At 34.4% G+C, this 21,794-nt stretch overlaps 1 protein-coding gene across 1 annotated transcript; it reads left to right on the top strand.

Moving 5' to 3' along the window:
- The first annotated feature begins 3,222 nt into the window (after positions 1 to 3,222).
- LOC149389693 (nucleoporin (DUF3414)) lies at positions 3,223 to 18,887 on the top strand. Its single transcript, XM_089621938.1, has 32 exons — positions 3,223 to 3,392; positions 3,480 to 3,653; positions 3,860 to 3,955; positions 4,200 to 4,269; positions 4,389 to 4,522; positions 5,041 to 5,181; positions 5,263 to 5,420; positions 6,080 to 6,248; positions 6,333 to 6,431; positions 6,536 to 6,613; positions 6,696 to 6,755; positions 6,891 to 7,048; positions 7,360 to 7,561; positions 7,889 to 8,008; positions 8,542 to 8,627; positions 8,710 to 8,814; positions 9,723 to 9,812; positions 10,816 to 10,901; positions 11,155 to 11,303; positions 11,810 to 11,953; positions 12,071 to 12,178; positions 12,589 to 12,702; positions 13,106 to 13,210; positions 13,322 to 13,432; positions 13,817 to 13,962; positions 14,098 to 14,569; positions 14,978 to 15,085; positions 15,224 to 15,282; positions 15,487 to 15,871; positions 16,125 to 17,621; positions 18,172 to 18,379; positions 18,476 to 18,887. The coding sequence occupies exons 1-32, from the start codon at positions 3,282 to 3,284 to the stop codon at positions 18,556 to 18,558; spliced, it is 5,826 nt and encodes a 1,941-aa protein (XP_089478064.1). The 5' UTR covers positions 3,223 to 3,281; the 3' UTR covers positions 18,559 to 18,887.
- The last annotated feature ends 2,907 nt before the right edge of the window (positions 18,888 to 21,794 follow it).

Here is a 21,794-nt window from a genome sequence, read left to right as displayed (position 1 = left end):
GCTCATGTATGGTATCCATATAGAATGCTCTCACTCATCAAAACCAGTCTACATTGAGTTGCATATGTGATTTCCTATCTAACTACCCAGACATAGATTAATCACTTACTTGTTTAAGCGCTCCACCCGAGACTTATATCTTTCTCACATAAGATATAGAGATATAATCTCAATTTTAATGCAGATGGTTATGTATAAGTCTAATATTGTTGCTTATAAAGGTTTGCAACTAATCTTTTCTATCATTGATTATATTTTTTTTAATATATTTTTTGTTTATTAATAATCTCTAGGTAATTACAATAAAACAATTGAAACTAATAACTGTAATACCCTATGTAGGCAACATTCTCAACAATCTCCCACTTTGATCATATAAGGTCTATGATACACTTGAAAGTAATTACTATGGTTCTTTTATATCCTAAAGATTCATGATACTTAAAAGTTGTTGTCTAGAACTACTCCATTAAGTACCTCTCATTAATTTTTATTAAATACCACATCCCATGTGCATTCAATCCGAGATTTAAACACATCTATAGAACGCATTTACTCTGATGTCAATCAAGTGCTTACTAAGTACTTGATGTTTATTACCATTTCAATAAATGTCATTCATTGTATGTTTATTATTACCTTGTATTATTTGTAGAATGAATTTCAGTAATCTTCATTTTTTATGCTAGATTGGTTTATCACACTAATTATATGATTTTCAATCCCATGATTCTACCATTTATGTCAATGACATTTAAGAATCAGTCTTTATGAAGAGGTTGACAATTCACCTTTCATCAAATATGTACCTCGACTTCAAGTACATCACCTTATTTTGATAAGTGATTCGAGATAACGTGAATACATCAACTTAATTACAATCCCTTGAATTTTCAATAAGCTAGTCATATTTTCTTGGTTGGATGTTAATAGGTATGACACTTATAATTTTTCATATTCAAGAATATTTATTTTAACGAGCACATCTTGATCCTTTAGTATATTAAAGGCTCATTAAAAAAAATTTAGGTTTTAAGCGTGAGTCGTAACACCTAATTATTTTAAGATTGTATATTCTAAGTTTCTCGAAAGAATTTTCAAAATCTAGCAAAACATTTGCTATTCAACCCTTCGTCATGAATCATGTTACTCTAGACCTTAAAAGAAGTTCTTAATTATCTTTGACTGATTTACTAAGAAGAACTTTCATGGGAGACAATTATTCTTAGATCATTCGAGAATTAGATAATTTTATATAAAGCAATGTTAGTTCTATTACTGGAATAACATCCAATATATTTGATATAATGTATGAAATACATGATAATGAAAAAAAATTCATAAGCAAATATTTGATTGAACATTATATCCTTGAGTTGATCAATGAGCTTGTCTATGACCCAGGCTTGAATCTGGTTCTTTCTTCCAACCTCTTTGACCTAATCGAGTTCATTCTCAAGATCTACTTTGCACTATAAGAAGAATGCATACAATTAATATTTCTAAAATCATATTTAGGATTGTGATTAATTTGTATGTTTAGGTGTCATACCAGGGTTCTTATTCTTTTCAAGATCTGAAAGGTAGAGAGGACAACTCCTAATCTAGTGTCCGTCAGACTTGGAGTTAAAACATTTTCCATTGTTGTCTTTCTTCTTTCCACCTCCTCTTCTCTTGAACCTTTTGCTTTCCCTCTTAGCAGAACAGTTCCCTTAACGGTGCTTGCAACAACCTTAGATGGCGTAGCTCTAGAAAATTATCCTCTTCGTCTTCTTCTTTGGCTTTTTTGAAGGGGTAGTTGTTATTACTTTGTGTTGGTTATTTTTGTTATGGAAAAAATTGTTGTTCTCTATGGTGTTAGAAACATCAACCTTCAACATGAGATATCTGGTTTGCACGTCAGTACTGTAACGTGGATTTTTGCAGATAAACTTTTTGTCTGATATGCCTCCGCGTCTTTTCTGATCATCCAATGAGTATCTTCCAAGTGCATTGGAAAACCCTAGTCAAGGACACTCGACTGGAATGTGTCCTATATAAGGAATATTTCCCTTCTTTGGTATGGTTACACATCTAGGTATTTTGCTGCCGTCATCATCGCAGAAATAGTGGGTCCTAGGTGTGCATTTTACTCTGTATAGTTTACAACCATTGTTGGAGCTTAGTCATATAGTTGTTTGTGTTATTCTGATTATTGTACAAAACATGTATTGTTATAAACGTTGTTGAAATACTGAGAGAGTGTGAGTGAAAAAATGAGGGGAACTCAAATACATGTTAGAAATCACTAGGGTAGTTTTGAACTTAAGAAAATTTGGAAGGTGATCATCCATAGTTGTCTGACGTTATACTTATTTTACCGTCTAGTGAAGTTCTTTTTACACCGAGATTATCATCTCTCCAAAAATAGGCACGATTGGCCAAAATGGATTATCAACTCCTTATCTCTTTTCTTACAGTTTATTTTAGTTGTCTTAATCTGGTAACTTCTAAGTTGTTTCATAACTTATTAGAACATCCTAAGAGACAACACGAAAACAATATCATTTTTTTTAATTGATATCAGAGCAGACACCCTGCTTATCTAGGGTGTAATTCTTAGTGTTTTATTTTTATTTTTTATTTTTATTTTTATTAGAATGGGCGCTTTCAGGAAATGAGGTTCAGTCAGTCGAGCTCATCTACCTGATGATCTGAACTATGCCTACTAGAAAGCTCAAAGGAGCGCCTTCATCGAGTCTATTGACTACAAGACGTGGAAGGCTGTGGTAAAAATAGGCTATTTTTAATTAAATAAAATTTTCAAAAACTTGTTGCAGCTAGTCAACTATTCCCTATTTTTAATATTTTAGTTTAAATTTCGTTTTATAAAAAGTTAGTGTATCAACCCGTAATTTATTAAATTATCTAAAAAGTTAATTTAATGAATTAATTTAATTTATTACAGACTGATAATTTTTTTTAATTAAATAAAACTTGAATTGCATTTTAAAACGAGAATGGGTTATTAAATTACTGATTTAATTACCCCTAGAATTTTAGCTAATATTTCAAAGAGTAGGAAGTTGGTATTCGGTATAAGGATTTTTTTTTTTCTTTTAAAGATTTTGTTTTTAGTATATATGCCATTGGCAAAAATAAATCTCTCACAACGCGCGAAAATACTATCTATTCTGAAATCAAAATAAATAAAATTAATTAAACCCTTTGTCTTCTTCAGCCTTCAAGGGTTTAGTTTCAAACATTTCAAAAAAAAAAAAAAAGAGCTCACAGCTCTTTCTATGCCGAAGAACCCCGGTTCCATCGATCCCTCTCTCTGGTGGGACTCTTTCTCACTCCTCTTCACCGAGCTCGAAAATGTTCCTCTCTCCTCCGACTTTCCACCCACCCTGGTAACTATTCTTCCCTTTTTCTCTCGGTGCGTATGTGCGATCGCGTTTTCGCTTTCGGACCAGGTTTTAGGGTTTCGTCTATTTCAGAATAAGAAGGTGAAGGAAAATCACGGTTGGTTCGTCGACACCGTCTCGAGGTACAAGCCTCCGAGTGCTGAGTCGAGAGAGGCTCTGAATTCTCTGGAGCTGAAGATTGGGTCTCACGTGTTGAAGATTGAACCTGTATTGAAAGAAAAGGCTTTGGAAGTTAGTCCATTGTTGGTGAGTTCTATATTGTTTTGTCTCAATCGACATACAAGAATTTTCTTTTCATGTCATCACACAATCCTTTGTTGTAACCGAATGTGTATTCAATCGAGAACTCCAGGCTTCAGTAATTTGTATGTTTATCATTGAAGCAATTCTTGTAAAGCTTCCATTTCATACCCATATTCATTGGTTGAGTGATAAATTCTTGTGTTTCACAGTGTTTGGATGAGATTCAATCGTACATTCTTGTTGAAAGGTCCGCCAAGAAGCAGAATCTAGCTCTAGACTCTGTAGTTCAAGAATTTCATTACATGGTTAGTTGGTTTCTACGGTTGATCTAGTGGCGATATAATTTGATATTTGATTATATAATGGATTAATGTGGTTCTTTATCATGTTTTATGCTTGGTAAATTAGAGCTATTATTTGATGTTTATACTCTCTTTTAGCTGCTCGGTTAGTTACTACAATTCTATGGAATATTTGGAGTCGGAGGTGATCTTACAATAAATTTTGGACATTGTTTTACTTTTCAAGTTTATCTATTTATGTATTCAGATTCTGCTTCAGTACTACATTGAGCGACAGTGCCTGCTAAAGTGCACAAGAAGGATTCTTTGTAATGCTTGTAAGTCTATCATGATTTGGAGAAACCTTATGTTTGTTCCTTGAAATGTTATGACTTTGTTTGGAATGGGTCCCTTTTAACATTATTCTCCCAGTTCTTATATTCTCCTTCTGATGCAGTATCTTTAGGAAATGGGTCCAGGGGAGATGCTGATGTATGGAAGGAGGCGTCGAAGCTATTTACCGATGGTTTAGAAGGAAAATTAATATCTTCCTTCGAAGACCTTTTATCAGCAGGGCATCCTAAACAAATGGTATGTTGCTATGAAACATGCCATTCACCACATAACTTGTCTTGCTTAAGAAGAGTTTTTATTTTTTATTTGTTTTCGGAAGATGATCAAATGAATCATACATAATCAAGATATCTTTACGAATGTCACGAACAGCGTATCCTTTTAACAAATACCAAAACTGGAGACCTGTCTGTGGGGTTTATGTAGGAACTTGTATTGCATTTTGCTACATATGTGTCGGTGGCTTTGCGAATGAGAGGCTATCGAAATCGATTAAACTTGTATTTCTGTCGGTTCTGATAATTTTAAACTTGAACTCTTTTGACCATTTTTCTATCAATTTTACGAAAAAGTCACGTGTCGTTTCACTGGTAGCTTATGTACTCCTGAATCAGCGTTTTATTTTTCCTTCTTGAATACTTTTGACAACTTGCTCCCTTATTTAATGTTTGAAAATGGCCTTATGTAACTTTTATGGTCAAGCCACCTCTATTCATGTAAGCCTAAATTATCTGGATGTCGGACTTGATTCGTAGGATGTCGACTTTTTCACGCTCTGGGCTGAGGAGACGCTGGTTGAGGATAATTTGATTTTGGAAATTCTCTTCCTAGCTTATTATGAGTCCTTCTGTATTTGCGACGGTGAGAGGTGGAAACAGTTGTGCTTGCTCTTTAAGGTACTTTGTTTTTCTTTTGCTTGGAACTGTACAAGATTTTAATCCCACTTGACATTTTTGCTCAAAATTTTGCTGCACCAGGGAATACTGTCTGGATCATATAACTTTAGCAAGCTGGAAATTTCAGCTGAGGCGCTACGTTCATCGTATCAAGCCAAAGTTCAACTGTTGCTTATCCTTATAGAGACCCTGGACCTTGAAAATCTTTTACAGATGGTCCATGATGAAAAGCCTTTCAGGTATTATTTCAACCGCTAACTTTCTATATGGCCAAATGGACCGTATTTGACTGGTACGTATGATGTATGCAACTACATTGAAAGGCTAATGTAAAAGTAGTAGCACAACTCCTGGTTGAATTAGCAGTTGCTCCTTTTAGTTTCATTTTTAGAATGTCACATAGATTTTATATTCAATAATATAGAAAGCATCTAGGATCTTGACTTCATAACAGCAAAATCGGTCTCCTTGCAGAGGATAACCTGACTGTGGGGTTCTTTTAATAGGTCATTTTTCCACTATATATATGTGAGTTTGGAATCCGGCCTCTTACTGGGAATTTGGTCGTATTTTGGTTGGACAAATTGCTGCATCCAATGATAGTTCAGATTTTCATTCCAGGGAAAAAATTGTGCATTTTGAATAGGTGTCCTGTACAAAGGAATTAAAAGCAGTATGATGGAATAAGCTGTAACAATTTTTTTTATTTTATTTATTTATTTATTTATTTTTTTTAAATGTTTGCGGGTCTTTTTCTAGTAACAATCGTTCATCTGTGCTTGTTCCATGTTAAAAAGAAATATTATGTTTGATGTCGATGGCTCACATGTAACACGTCTTCTTTTATACACATCTCTTTTCTTACCTTCTTTCCCCAACATTTGTCCTGTTATTTTAGGAAGGATTCAACTCATTTTTCCTTAGCTGATGTTCAAGAGATGGATGCTATAGTTTCAAGTTTTAATGCTCTTGAAACTAAAGAAGCAGGTCCACTACTTTTAACGTGGGCAGTGTTTCTTTGTTTGATTTCATCACTTCCAGGAAAAGAAGAAAACAGTGTGCTTATGGTATGTGCTTAAAATGAATGTTTCTACATCATGAAATGATGTATCGTCGTTGATTGTGTATTTTCAATTTTTTGTTTTCTCCAGGATATTGATCACGTTGGCTATGTTCGCCAAGCTTTTGAAGCTTCATCTTTCAATTGTTTTCTCGAGATCCTTGAGAGTGACTTATTTAATGAGTCTGATGTAAGTTTGATTTCTGTATTGGGTTTCATAGTAATTAGTTTAGCTGGTTTAGTATATTTAATTATTCAAGCCTTGATGCTCCCTTTTCTGTTCATTTTCTCTAGGGATCAATTGCTGGTTATCGAAGTGTATTGAGAACATTAGTTTCTGCATTTATTGCATCATATGAGATTAATCTTCAAGTAAGTATATTAAGCCATTGAAAATAATTTATGGTCTCTTAAATATTCTGTTCTGATTGATCCTGTTCTCACTATGTTGCAGCTGGAAGACCGTACCCTTAACTTGATACTTGACATCCTTTGCAAAGTTTACCGGGGAGAGGTTGGGATGCATAATGATTGCTATTCAGGGTTGTTCAGTGATGATTGCTAGTGATCTTAATCATTGTTGGTAGTATTACTATTAAATTGGATCCATATTTTAGTTTTCTAATCGACACATGGCAAACATTTTCAGGAGTCACTTTGTGTCCAGTTCTGGGACAAAGAAAGTTTTATTGATGGTCCTATTCGATGTCTTCTTTGTAACTTAGAGGGTGAATTCCCCTTTAGAACCATGGAGCTCATTCGTCTTTTATCATCCCTATCTGAAGGAACTTGGGCATCGGAGTGTGTGTAAGTCATTAGCTCTTCTCGGCAAAAAAAAAAAAAAAAAAAAAGAAAGAAATAAAAAAGAAGAAGAAAGAAAGAAAAAAGATCTTCTTGGCTATCCATTTGGCTCTACTTTCATAGTACTATCTATGATACTAGTTTTACTTAGTTATGTTCCAAGTTCTTTGATTATTTTCTTTTGTACCATGTGATGTGATGGATTATTTCCAGTTTCTCTATAATTGTATTTATGGTTAAAATAATATAAGAGGATGTAGTGTCCTCTTTTTTGTTTAGTTTGTAGCCCTAATATGTTGTGTTTATCATGTGACCAGGTATAACTTTCTTGATAAGTCAGTTGGTGTCTCATCCTTGTATGAGATTACCAGCAGTTCTGTGGTGGACCCAGATTCCCAAACTGTTAAAACACACATTCCATTGTGTGTTCCTGGTGTTGAAGGTTTGCTGATTCCAAGCAACAGCCGTGGACACATTTTAAAAATAGTTTCTCCAGAAACTGCTCTTGTTAGATGGGAGGTACTTGGATCCTCGCTTGGATATTTTATTTTATGATTATTATTATTATTTTTTTAATTAAATTGGGTTGTTGATTCTTGAATGGCAAGACGGGTTATTGAATCCTCAACAGATAGTTGTAGTTAGAGTAACATACCACGCACACATGCACAAACTTCACAAACAAAAAATACCTACCATAAGGAAGTAGTACCATTTCAATATTATATGTTTAGGATATTTCTATTTGGAAAATAATGATATAAAAAAATATTAATTATGTCATGCATGTGCATTTTTACCATCATAAGAAATGGTGATGCTAAAATATTTGCATCTTTTCTCTAGTACACACATTCTGGGGTGCTCGTTTTGCTCATGCGTCTAGCCCAGGAGCTGTACCCTGATGGCAATGAGGAAGTTCTCCTAACCCTTGATCTGCTGAATAGGATGGTGTCTTTTAATGAGGTAAAACCTAGTATTTTCCCCGGTTTCTTATAGTTTCAACTGGAGATGAAACTATATGTTGATGCCATCATGTTCATAGCTGTTTTTTAGCATTATGTCTCTTCTTATTTTTTTCAACTGTTGCCTGGGATTTTCTCGACTACCACCACTAGTTTGGAGCCCGCTGGAATGACAAGGATCTCCAAGTTTTAGTGTTTGGAAAGTTTAAATTTGTATGTAGTAATTATTCTGTAGTCTATTAAATAGTCTTATATCTTTCAGTTATAATTTTTGTTTTCATCTAGTGGCATCTTGCATTTCATTAGTCTCCCCCTTGTACCCTCTCAATTTTGAAAATGGAAAAATAGTTACATGTATTTCTTCTGTAAATGCATCGTTTGCCTCGTCTGTAAAAAGCTTTTGTAACATGGCATTTGCCTCTTTTGAATATATGTACAAAGTTTCTTTAAACAAAAATGTAAATGCATGGTTTGAGTTTATTATCTCTTTCTTAATATAATCTGTGTCTATTTTTTTCCCGACTGTATTGTTAGGCTCTGTGTTTCGATTTGTTGAAGATGGGCAGCTCATTTCATGCTCATGGAACAGCTGAGAAGGGGCTATTTGGAAGTAGAATTTGGTAATCAATTTAATTGCTGTTTTACTCAACTATTTATGTTGTTCTTGCTATATTAGTGTTCACTATCTATTCTTTACTCCAGGGTGGTTGAGATCCTATGCTCACTGGTCAGAAAATTGTCTCCTAATTCTACTAGTTGTGCTACAATGGCTATGGGCATCAATATTTTGGCAAATATGTCAAAATGGTAACTCTTTCATCTTCTTTTCTTGTTTATATTTTTTCTGCTTCAAATTTCATTGGTTTTTGGCTTGAATAATCTTACTGGTTTTCTTGTACCTGCACTAAGGGGTAATTGTTTGCCAAGCTTTTACATTTGTAATCTTAGAACAAGTGCAATATTTTTAGTTGTCAAGTATGATTGTACACTACAAATCATATTTTGGAATTGTGCTCTTGTCGAGATGGTGGCTATGCTCTTTAGTTATAAATAAAGGGTTTTTGATGTAGTACTTGTTAGGCCATCGAGGGCTTTGTTAGAACTTTAAATAGCTAACATTTTTTCAGACTAGGCACTGGAGGGAAGACTAGTCTATAGTTTGATACCCATTTTGTTTTCGTATTAGTGTTCAACTAATATTCAGGTTGGCCTTTGGGCATTATGATGACTTTTTTGTTTGTTTGTTTAGTTAACTAAGTATAACTGTAGTATCATCATATTTTGCATTTGGTCCATGTTTAAAGGTTTTGGTTCTGTCCCATTGGTGATGTAAAAAAATCCTTTATAGCAAGGCTTTTGCTATTTTTTTTTATATATACAATACATACTAAGTTTTTTTAAAAAAAAGACGTATCATCATATTTTTTAGACGGTGACACATTGTAAATCGTACAAATTTTTTCACTGATCTCAATTTGTCTGTTGCTTATTCGAGCTCCATCTGTTTTTCATTTCCCATCTTTGTTTGGCCTATTTTCACTGAGAAAATTCGATAAGGCAATTGCTCAACTAGTCCCTACAACTCCGTGCTACAAACTCCTAACTACAGGCTACTGTATTGTGTCATCTGACAATTGCTTAGGATTGTATGTGGCCACAAGCAAGATCTCGTTATGATTTATAAAAATTTGCAATATTTATTTTTCTCCTTTCAGTTGTCCTTCTTATGTTGTGGCCGCAGCTGTCAATGCAAATATATTTGACGTGGCTGGAATGGCCAGTATTCTTGATGCCGGCTCTTCTGGGTAAGATCATTCGTTCATGGACTGGTGATAGTTTCTCTCTCTACTAGCACGATATGCTCATTCATTTCATATACCGGATTTTAGTAACTCGTACCTATATTGCAGAGCTGCTCCACTAGATACTTGTTTTCAACCCGTTATGATGCTTGATTTCCCGCAGGATTCTAATTTAAATATTCGAGATGCTTTGCAATTATATGCTGTCAGAATAGTGAGCTTGATTTTATAACTATATATATATATATATATATATATATATATTTATAACTTATTTTAGCCTTTTTTTCGTTAATTTCTTGTGATGTTCAAATAATTACTTCTCATCCTTCAGACTATTACTTCTTGAGCTAGTACCTATATAGATTTTGTAGTTCAGTTTGTCTCTTCATTTTTTTGGAAGAAACTGGAATATTGTTATTGCTTACGAGTCTTGGAAAAGCTCTGAAATGACAGTTGCATCCTAAAGGGCACTAGTCCAGTCCCTGACTAATCAGCTAAAACTACTGAATTCACTAAAAGCCCTTGAAAGCCGTAGGGCAGTAAAGTGATTGACTTTATCCAACAAATCAATTGTTGCACCCTCCTCCCCTTAAAAAATGCATTTATTTCTTTATCCCAAATGACCCAAACTGCCGCCAGAACTCTAATTCTGGCTTCTGTATGCCGTTTTTGAACTCTTCCTTGTGATGGTATGAATCTGGAATATATATTCGTTAGAGGCAGGGGCTTTATCATCGTAAAAAGATTTTTCCATAATGCAGAAGCAAAGAAGAGCTGGTCAATAGTTTCAATTTTTTCACCTCTTCATTTATTGTGTTTTTCACGATAAAGAAAATTAGCTCGGTTTTCTAGTATCTTTTAGTTCGTTCTTTCATGATCCTGGTATATTTGGAAGTGTACTGGTACTATATATTAACGAGAAGTAATATTTCTGATATGACCTTTTTTTTTTTTTTTTTTTTTTTTTTTTTTTTTTTTTTTTTTTTTTTTTTTTTCCTAACAGATCGTGGTTGCTATCTGGAAAACTGGCAACAATGCTATTGGTTGACTGTGAGAAGAATGACAAAGAGTTTCCCTTGGCTTCAACAGGTATGTTTGAGTGTTAAGTGGCAAGCTGTTGAATCTTTTGTTTTTCCTCTTTTTTTTTTTTTTTTTTTTTTTTTTTTTTTTTTTTACTTAATTTCGACATGTATATCTATGCTCAGTTGTTTGTTCACATTTGTATCCTGTGGCACAGCAGAACGTAAACATTCGATTAAAAAATATCAAAGCCTTCTGCTTGATTGTGTTTTTCATTACTCTTCAGCGCACAACTTTAGAAATGTGATTTAAATTGTTGCAGTGCTCGACTTCACAATGCAGCTTATGGAAACTGGATTTGAGAATGATACCGTCTTTGCATTAATTGTTTTCTCCCTTCAGTATATTCTAGTGAACCATGAATACTGGAAATACAAATCGAAGGATACTCGGTGGAGAATAACATTGAAGGTACAGCTTAGGTTCTACTATTAATCTCCAGTGGATTCTCTCTCTCTCTCTCTCTCGCTCAAGGTGAAGGAAATACAGATATAAGATAAGATACGAGAAGAAGTAAATAAAATTTGTTCTGATGCCTTTGCTTGGTTTGAATTTCAATGGAAGTTGATAATAATGATATTGTTATTATTATTAAATTAAGGTAGAAATACATCCAAGAGGGTTTGGTCTAGCAATTAGGGCCATGGATTGTTCCTATGTGGTTTAAGGTTCAACTCATCATGACGTATCTCCCAAGTACTTTACTTGAGTTTCCTCCAAAGACTAGGGTTTGGCGGGTGGACCATGTAGTAAAAGGTTGAACTCAGGTGAAGAGGCATTATCCTAATGTACTCTTAAACAAAATTAAATTTGTAAAGAAATGATGCTTCTTTATGTATTATGGGAGTATTTTTCGTTCTCTTCCGCTATTGCTCTGTATAGCCTGTTATGTTTCTGATGACGTTCTAATACATTAGGTGCTTCATCTGATTGAAAAGGGCATTACGTTAACACCACACACTAACAAGTTGAGTGTAGTCATCTGGAATTTGATACTTTCCGACTCTTCAATCCACAGTACTCTATTTCGCATTGTGTGCACAACTTCGCAAGCATTGGAGGTCTGGCTGCTGATTTTTTTTAATGCCTACTTTGATTTTTTTTTTTTTTCTTCTTAAAAACTGTGCTCCCTCTATATTTAAGCACTCTTGCATTTGATTTATTTTCCTGTCTGGCAGAAACTATACATAAGCCGTCTCTCTGATATAACAGAGATTGAGGGCTTATCACTTGCAATCTGTAAGGTTTTGGATATTCTTTTTGAAGTGCTTGTCAAGTTTTCAAAGGTAACCATCTAAGCATAAAGTCATTTTGGGTCATACATAATTGCAGTTGGGTCTATATAGTCATTTTTCCAGTTCGCTTTTGTTGTAATAATCCTGGCCATCTCCAGGAAAATACTGTCTTCTAACAAATGTACAATCTGTTTGAGCAAAAGTCATTTTGAATCAGCATAGAGCAAGATGAATCCTGGAAAATGCATGCAGTTTTATTTTTTGTCTTATCCCAACTATGAAGCTTGTAAAGCCATGCAATTTTCAGAGTTGCTGGTTATATAATCAAGAATAAACCTTCTTTGGCTCTGGAAAAAAGAAGCTTTTTCTACATGCATATTGTCTTGCAATACTTGTTAATTCTATCATTGAAAAATTATGCTGTCACGTGAACTTACTTTCAGATTTTTGTCAATTCCTAGGAGACTGCATCTTCGAACCTTCCCATCTTCTTTCAGTCTGTCCTGTCATCATCTATCAGACCAGTTTCTCTAGTTACTGCTTCTATCTCCTTAATATCTTATTTTCGGAATCCTGTAAGTACTCTCTCCACACTTTCTTATTTATTTGGTTCATCCTTTTTCCTGAATGGCATATCATTTAGTGTTTCTGTATTATTTAACCACCATTTACTTCAAAGATCACATCTGTGGCCTTTTGTGGATGGTCCGTCTGGCTTGATGCTTTCTAATATTCTCTGTTTTTTTTTTTTTTTTTTTTTTTTGAAACGGTAACGTCGTTATATATATTTGAAAAGGCGAAAGCCACTTTACACAATAATATTCTCTGTTCAGTGTGTCTTTTTTTTTTAATTTTAATTTTTGTAAATTTTTTATGTTAAAGATATTTCTCTTTTATTATATCCCTGATAACTGAACGTGATTTGTGATAATACTTGTATTCTTTGGCCTCTTCAGTTACATTTTGGTTTCTGCTCAGGTAATACAAATTGGTGCTACCAAAGTTCTATCGATGCTATTGATGATAGCAGATTTCTCCCAGCCGTATGTTTCTGCAAGTGGCTTTGGTCTGGATGATAAGCAGGTTTGTGCTGTTCGTAGCTAATGACATTCCTTGCCTTTCAAATTCGAAAATTTGAGTATCTGGCAACTCATCTCTAATTTTTTTTTTCTTCTTTCTATTCTACGATAATAGGTTTCAGAATTGAAAAACTCGGTTAGCTACATGCTACTCGAGAGATCAGCTGAAAATGAAGATCTACTTATTGCTGTAGTCAATCTCCTCACCACTGCTGCTCGATATCAGGTTCATTTGCATCTCTTCTGGGATGTCAAATATTCCGTAGTATTGATTGGCTTATGCCTTTGTTGATGTAAAGTTCTTGTTTAAAAAAAAAAGAAATATATTCATAGTATTTAATGTATATAAATATCTTTGGGTCCTTTGATTAGGTTGGCGTGTTTGTTTGCGTACGGCCCAGGTTTAGGCCAACTAACTTTCGATGTATATTTCCCATCATTCAGTAATAATGCCTCAATGTTTCTTAAAAAAATGTTGGAAAAAATATCAAGAATGGAAAACTAATATACATATATATATATGTGTGTATATATATATATATCATTTTCCTCTTATCGTGTTTCAAATTTTCTCCTGAATTCACCTTTTTTATTTTATTTGATTGTATAGCCTGCTTTCTTTACTTCTGTATTTGCATCCGAGGAGAATAAGGATGTCCAACTGAGTACTTCTGGTGGGTCAGTAGAGGCTAAAAGTTCAACTATAATAGACACAATCGTGTCTTTTGTTTCAGACCACAAGAATCTTATTGAGAAGTAAGTTCTTATTGATACAAGCTTAAATTGGTTTCTTCCTCCGGTTCCTTAATCCATTATTTCAAGACAGCTGCTAGGGTACTTTGTTATGAGAATGTTTCTTAACATTTATTTACACTTTTTTTTTCTATCCAGCAAACCTAATGTGCTGCTCAACATACTCAACTTCTTCAAAGCACTGTGGCAAAGGGCTGCTCAATATATTACTATCTTGGAAAGGCTGAAAGGCTCTAAGACATTTTGGAGGCATTTATCCGATTCCATTTCAATTATTTCTGACATGGGTTCTTCTTCATCGAATTGTTCAACTGAAATGGATTCTCTAAACCTGTCATACACACATCAATGTCTTTCTACCATATTGGAGATAATGGCGTATGACATGTTTTTATGGAAGAAGTTATTACACGCAGAGTCACTTGCGAAGCAGGATCCAGAATCAAATGGAAGGATAGAAAATACCCCAAGCACTGAGAAATCAAAACTTGCAAATCTCAGTGACTGTAAAGAGAATTTGTCAACATGGTGCCAGAGCTCTGTCTTGGTCAAACTGATCAAGGCACTTACCGTTTATGACATTGACGACGACTCAGTTTATCATGCAAAGGTTACTGGTTACATCACTTTACTTTTATTTTGATAGTACTTTTCTGTCTGATAATAAACAAGGAACAGTAAAAATAAAAGAGGAACCAGGGGGATAAGTCCTCAAAGAGATAATTATTCTATTTACATGTTCAGATTTCTTTCTCTGAATGCAGATACTATAAAATGTATTCATGGTTTGGCTTCTGCAGTTTTTCTCTGTTACGGGAAGTGTGTTAAGTCATGTTCTTTGCTCTTATTTTGGTCAATATCATATCTGTTGATCTCAATTTGACGTGCTTTTTTTTACCGCAAATATATGGAAGTATTAACCTAACCTATTTCCGTGGCTTACATGATGTAGAGCTGCATTAGTTTTAGATATGTGGCGCTATTGTTTTTATTCTTAATTTAACTTGTAATTTTGCAGGTTGCAGCCAGTTTAGTAACTGTGGATTTGATGGCAAAACTGACAGCAGGGGATGCAGGGAGTCTGTCTATAGCAACAATTCAAAAAATCAGTAGTTTGTCTATTAAGGTTTGATCGTCTCCTCGATAAATACAAATATATTTCTTTTCTTTACGTATATAATATCAGCCGTGAAGTCTGCTTTGAATTGCCTACAAATTTCACCACCGTTAACCAGCAACTATCTTCTTATATTTCCATTTGCAGCTTAAAAGTCATCCTGCGTTCTCCGAAATGTCAGCACAATATTCACAGCGGGGATATAGGTAGTCTGCATTCTTTTTACCATATTTGGAATTCAAATATGCAGCTATTTACTTGGTGAAAAATCAGCTTTCTTAAATATATAATGAGAAGCTCGAGTTCTGGTTGTGTGTGCATATATTAATAAATAATCGCTGTACAGTTATAGCTCTGCCTCTTTCTGTCCACACTCAGATGCTTACTCTTTTCCCTTTGTTTTTATTTAGTGAAGGGAAGGAACTGGATAGTTTGATACTTAGTGATCTTTATTATCACCTGGAGGGAGAACTGGAGGGCCGTAAAATCAGTCCTGGGCCATTTAAAGAAATTTCTGAGTTCCTGCTCGAGTCAAAAGCATTGGAGACTTTCCAGCATCAGTTTGATTATAATCTTTTTGTGATCAACAAAGATGTGTATTTGTATGACCCGGAGCGTGTACGATCTGATTTGGGGTCAGATCTTTGGGATTATTCAAACTGGAAAGAGTCTAAAGTAATTGCAGAAAAGTTGTTACGTCGCATGTTGGAGGCAAACTCTGCAGTGTTACTAAGAAAATCAAAGCTTACTGCACTAAAATCATTAATTACAGCCCTGACAATATGTGGAAAAGATGTGAGTTCTCTGTATTAATCATCTTGAACAATTTGTCATCTTGGGTATGTATCAGAGTTCAGAAAAAAAAAAAACTGTGAATAGAATGAGCTGGTTTAATATTTAGCTTGTGTCACACATGTAGTAAGTTGAGAGATTTTTTTTTTTTTTCTTCACTAGTGTCAAGTTTTTTGCAAGATCTAGTGTTATGTTTCGTCCTTGTTTATTCATATTTTCAATAGCATAACCCGTAACATTTTTATATGTATCGCAGGTGGTCGTAGAAAATGCTACAGTTCAACCATGTATTGATCATATTTGCGAATGCTTCCTTGCCACTGTAGAATCATTATCTCTCTCTGTCAGTAGCGGTTCTGAAGACACATATCACTTCCTTTCAGCTCAAGCAGAAATCCTTCTGAATCTTACAAGATCTGCTAATAAGAGCCTCGACTCATCTATCTGTGTGCGCGTGCTAAAAACAGTGGGTTCTGGCCTTAGAGTACTGACTGATTACACGTCATCTGACACTCAGGTCAGCTTAGCCATAAGACTTTTGCTTGTGTTGCTTCTCTCAACGATGGAATTCAGTTCTCACAGTGGAGCGACAAATAAGGAACCCGTTGAAGACACGGCTATCATCTCTAACGTGTCTTTGGGGCTATTACCCATCCTCTGCAAATGCATTGCCATTGCTGAAATCTCTACGCTTGCACTAACGACCATCGACTTGATACTGAGAAGTTTTCTGACTCCGAGCTCTTGGTTTCCCATCATTCAGAATCACCTCCAGCTTCAATACGTGATTCAGAGGCTTCAGGATAAGAATGATTCTGAACTAGTTCCCGTTGTTATGAAGTTCTTCTTGACGCTTGCTCGCGTTAGAGAAGGTGCCGAGATGCTAGTTAATTGTGGGTTTGTCTCGTCTCTTAGATTCTTGTTTGAGGAGTACTTGAACGGTGATTCTTCGTCCATCTCTTCCGATAAGACAATCGAAAGGCCTCAGCAGATATGGGGACTCTCATTGGCTGTCGTCACCGCCATGATTCAGTCGCTCGGAGACAGTACTTCCTGCAGAGATATACTACACAACTTGCTACCGTACTTGTTCTCGGAGAAAGGGTACATTGTTTCGTACTATCTCAGCGCACCTGGTTTCCCATCCGACGACCATGATAAGAAAAGACCCAGAGCTCAGAAGACAAAAACCTCTCTTACCGCTCTGAAGGAGACCGAACACACAGTCCTTCTAATGTGTGTGCTGGCGAGACACTGGAGCTCGTGGGTCGAGGCAATGAAAGAAATGGACTCTCAGCTCAGAGAACAAAGCATTCATCTCTTAGCCTTCATCAGCAAGGGAACACAACGCCTCGGAGACTCCTTCAGTTCAATCCCGCCATTGTTATGCCCTCCGGTCCTGAAAGAGGAGATTGATTATTCCAAAGAGCCATCGTTTATAGACAGCAGATGTGGATGGTTCGCTCTTTCGCCTCTCGGGTGCGTTTCAAAGCTGAAGTCTTCGGATCTGTCCACCACATCCACTTCCACAGCTATAGTGCTCAACACCCATACGACTCGAAACGGAGACTCTGTTTCTCCGACATGCTTCTCCGATGTTGTCTCTATACAAATGTATAGAATCGCTTTTATACTCCTCAAGTTTCTCTGTCTCCAAGCGGAGGGTGCAATTAGAAGAGCCGAGGAGGTTGGTTATGTCGATCTCTCCCATTTTCCCGAGCTTCCTATGCCTGATATTTTACACGGACTACAGGTATAGTAACTACTCTGCAGCATCAAATAACATATAAATTCAAGAATTTCACACTTCTCTGATTACTCAACTAAGATTTATTTGAACTTCTGAATTTCAAAATGGATATCATAACAATGCATTTTTGGTTAAATAAGTTATTAATTGCTGATCAATAACTTAAAACCTTTGCTATTTTGCTGATCAATTAGTTTCAGATAGATATTCTGTGTAGTTTTTTTAATGCCTAATTTTGCCCCCTTTCGCCAGAATTCCCGCTTTTTTATCACTATAAAACAAACTAATTGTCTTTCAGCCGCGAAACTGAAAAAATGATTTTTTCGATCATTTAAGTGCCCATTTGATACCTAATGTTGATAAATAATTAGCGTTCTATTTTTTTTCCTTAAAACAAAATAAAGTGTGGAGAAGCTTCTTAAATGACAGAAAAATGCACATCAAACAGAAAAACAAAAAATGTTATCAAATGGGACTTCACTTGTTCAGCCTTATTATTATTATTAAGTTTATTTATTTATCTGAAAGAAGTGTTTTTCTTTTTCGGATGTAGGATCAAGCGATCGCCATAGTTTCCGAGGTATGCGAGGTAAACAGACTGAAGCGGGTTCCTAAAGGAGTCCAAAGCTTGTGTTGCTTATTGCTTCAGATATCGGAAATGGCCTTGTATTTGGAGCTTTGTGTTCTGCAGATATGTGGAATGAGACCTGTTTTAGGCCGAGTTGAAGATTTTTCCAAAGAAGTGAAGAAAATGATGAAAGGTAACACTCATTTCATTTCGCTCCCCATCTTTTTCATTTTTAGATTCCAATAGCAAGTAGATTATAAATCAACTTTCTTGGTTCGATGTTCTATAGCGACGGAAGGGCATGCTTTTTTGAAAAGCTCGGTCACGTCCTTGAAGCACATAATATCATTGGTCTATCCAGGATTGCTATGAGTCCGATCACCTTTCGTGAAAAAAAAGCATGGAATGTTGGCGAATATTTATAATTTTGTTGGGACATTGGTAAGGAATTTTGTAAACGTCAATATATGATCAGGACATTTTTGTATATGCTTAATGAAGAATCCCACAAGGGAGAAAATATCAATGTAGAAATATTCCTAAATAACTTATATAATTGTGGCATTTTCTCTGGTCCACCCTTTTCTAAAAAGAAAGAGAGAAGAAATAATATGTACGTCCAAAAGGCTAGTAGAGATGGATGCTTTTTTATTTTCTTTTCTTGAAAATATATTCGCTAAATATATATTTTTTTTCATTTTTGGGGCTCGATGGTTTTAATATATTTAAATTTAGTGCTAGTTATGATTGGTCTAATTGGCATGCCTGAAATTATTACATGGGATTTGTGCACACCCTGTATTAGTTTATTTTTTGACTTTTTAATTTGCCCTGCCTCTAATAGGGTTAGAATTAAATATTAGCTCTTTAGAGCTATTTATTTTATTTCTCAATCATATTACTATAGGGGAACAAATAAGAGATTCCCATTAGTGGGCCATTATCTTGTTTTTAGTTGCGTTCTTATTTTAAAATTCATATAAACAATAGATTTCAGAGCTACGCAACAAGAATCTAGATCTAATAATCTGCTCTGTTCTTTGATGGTACTCTTTACATTTACACCCTTCGAATTTTGAAAGAAAATCGTTACTGGTATGGTAAAAGTCAACAAAACTAGTATTTTTTAATGTACAAAACCAATGACATTAAAAACACCCTCTTTTATCTAATAGAAAAGCTTTGTACGGACGAAAAAACAAACAAAAAACGCCCTCGCTATTTAAAGAAATTATTAGTCCTGGGCCATGACCGAGTCTACTGCGTTACAAAGTATTTTAGATTTTTTTATTTTTATTTTTGAAGAATTTTTTAGTTTTAAAAATGGAAATCCAAAACTATCTCTTGGGTTCTTCTAAAATATCCGTGAAACTTAAAAATAAGTAATAGTAAGTATATAGTCATTGGAAGATCAGACTGGTTACAGTCAAAGATTCGAATATTGTTATCGATGTTGTACGAGGACTCAGTTTGTTGGATTAACGAAAGATATTCTTGGTTTACGGAGTCTCAGATTTTGTTGGATTACCGATAAATATTCTTGGTTTACTCGAGTATCCAACGAGAGTAAGGGTAAACTAAATTGTATCGGTGAACTTACCGTTATCGATGTGGTTTACTTGCAAATACCGGAATTACCAAAAAAGTATCCAGTGAACAAATAAATACAAAAATATTTATATATGTAAATATTTATAAATCTAATATAATAATACTTATCCTAATTGAATTTTTCATTTATTAATATTAATATTGTTAGTGTTAAATGTTGATAATATCATAATACTAAAAAAAGATATATATATATATATATATATATATATATATCATATTAATATATGGACTGTAGAGCCTAGGCCCCGCTTGGTTTACTTTTCCAAATCTATTTTCTGTTTTCTGATTCTAAATTCTAGAAAACAGTTTTAGAAAAACAGTTTGCTTATGTTTTTAGAAAACAGATTTAGAATCATGTTTCTGTTTTCTTTGAAATTTGTTCAGAAAGCAGAAAACAATGAAAAGTTGTTTTCTATTTTATCTCTATACAATTGAATGGAAAACATAACCAAACAACATTTAAAATATTCTGAAACGTAATTCTAAATCTGTTTTTTAAATTTAAAAATTAGAATAAGAAAACAGAATTTAAAAACAGAAAACGAGTTTAGAAAACTAAACCAAACGGCCCCTAAGTAAAACAATCTTTTTACTTTTACTGTAAAAGTAAAAGATTGTCATAATATATAGTATATTAATGATATGATAGTCTCAGCGAGATAATATATAATACAAATGATATCATATATTATACAAAAAATTGGCTACGTAAGCCACCTAAACTATAGGAATTGTAAATTAGCCAACCTTTGGTAAATACTTTGTAAATAGCCAACTTGCATATGTGGCAGCCTATTAACTACCTAAAATATATGTTTGGCTGTGTTAAATAAGTCTTTTATTAATCTGTTAATAAGTTTACTTGGCTATTTACAATAAATTAACCAAAGGTGGGCTATATCTCAATCCACTATATCCGTGTGGCTATGTAACTTAATAACTTAGCTTTGATTTGTAATTGTACTCTGTTGCTTTTCTAAAAAACCATTATATATTATATCCACACTCGCATAAGTTGAAAGCCTTTTCATATTTTCTGCTGAAAAATCTACATTATGCTATATTATATATTATATCTACACACGCATAAATTGTAAGCCTTTTCATTTCTTCACAGCCTCTAACTATCCTTCGATAAGCTTCATCTTCTTCCCTAGCCTTACTTCAAGAAACAAAACCAGTCAACAATTTTTTTTTTTTTTTTTTTTTACAATTTCTTCTCTATTATTTGTCATTGCGCAGGATTCGCCGATTTTTTGGAGGATTAGCACGCTCAAACGCCGGAAACTTCCAGAAATCGGCGGCAAAGCGTGAGAAATCTTCAGCTCGGCAACGGGAAGTGAAGTCGTTTTTTTCGGCGTGAACGTGAAAATGACTCTGGTATTCATTTAAATACCACGTGTATTGGGAAAAATAACATTGTATCACGCCGGTTTGGTTGAAACGGGAACTTGATTTCCTTCCGTTTGGTTTACCCTAATTCTCAATAAAAACTCCAGTTTTGATACGAATTGTACAAGGACTTTTCCATTTTCCGGTTTTCGGACAGAAACCGGGCGATTCTCCCGAAATTTTAATCTTTGGCTGAGAGCCTACTTTTTTTAGTGAAGCGATATAATAAAAAAAAAAAAATATTGAGGAGCACTTAAAAAAAAAATCCTCATTAATGAAGAGAAAACTTGAATTTTTTTTAAATTATTTAGTACCCTATTAAATACACCTTAACACAATTCATAGTGAATATATTTGGTTATATTTTATTTATAAAAGAAACCGTAGAAAAAAACCCTAAAAAATATGTTTAGTTAGAGAGAAGAAAGGAGTAACAATAAGAAGAAGAAAAAAAAAAGGAGAGCATATACCCAGTAATCACCTCGGATCCTAAAAACCTAACTCAACCACGGTTAATCCCCAACCATCATAATCACGCCACATCTAATATCCAACGGTTGAAAATCAACCCTGAGTAGATATCCTCTTCGTACACCACTATA

This window comes from Urtica dioica, chromosome 8, assembly GCF_054948205.1.
Source record: "Urtica dioica subsp. dioica isolate 48M chromosome 8, U.dioica_male_clone48M_v1_H2, whole genome shotgun sequence".
NCBI lineage: Eukaryota > Viridiplantae > Streptophyta > Magnoliopsida > Rosales > Urticaceae > Urtica > Urtica dioica.
This window is presented reverse-complemented; position numbering and strand designations above follow the sequence as displayed.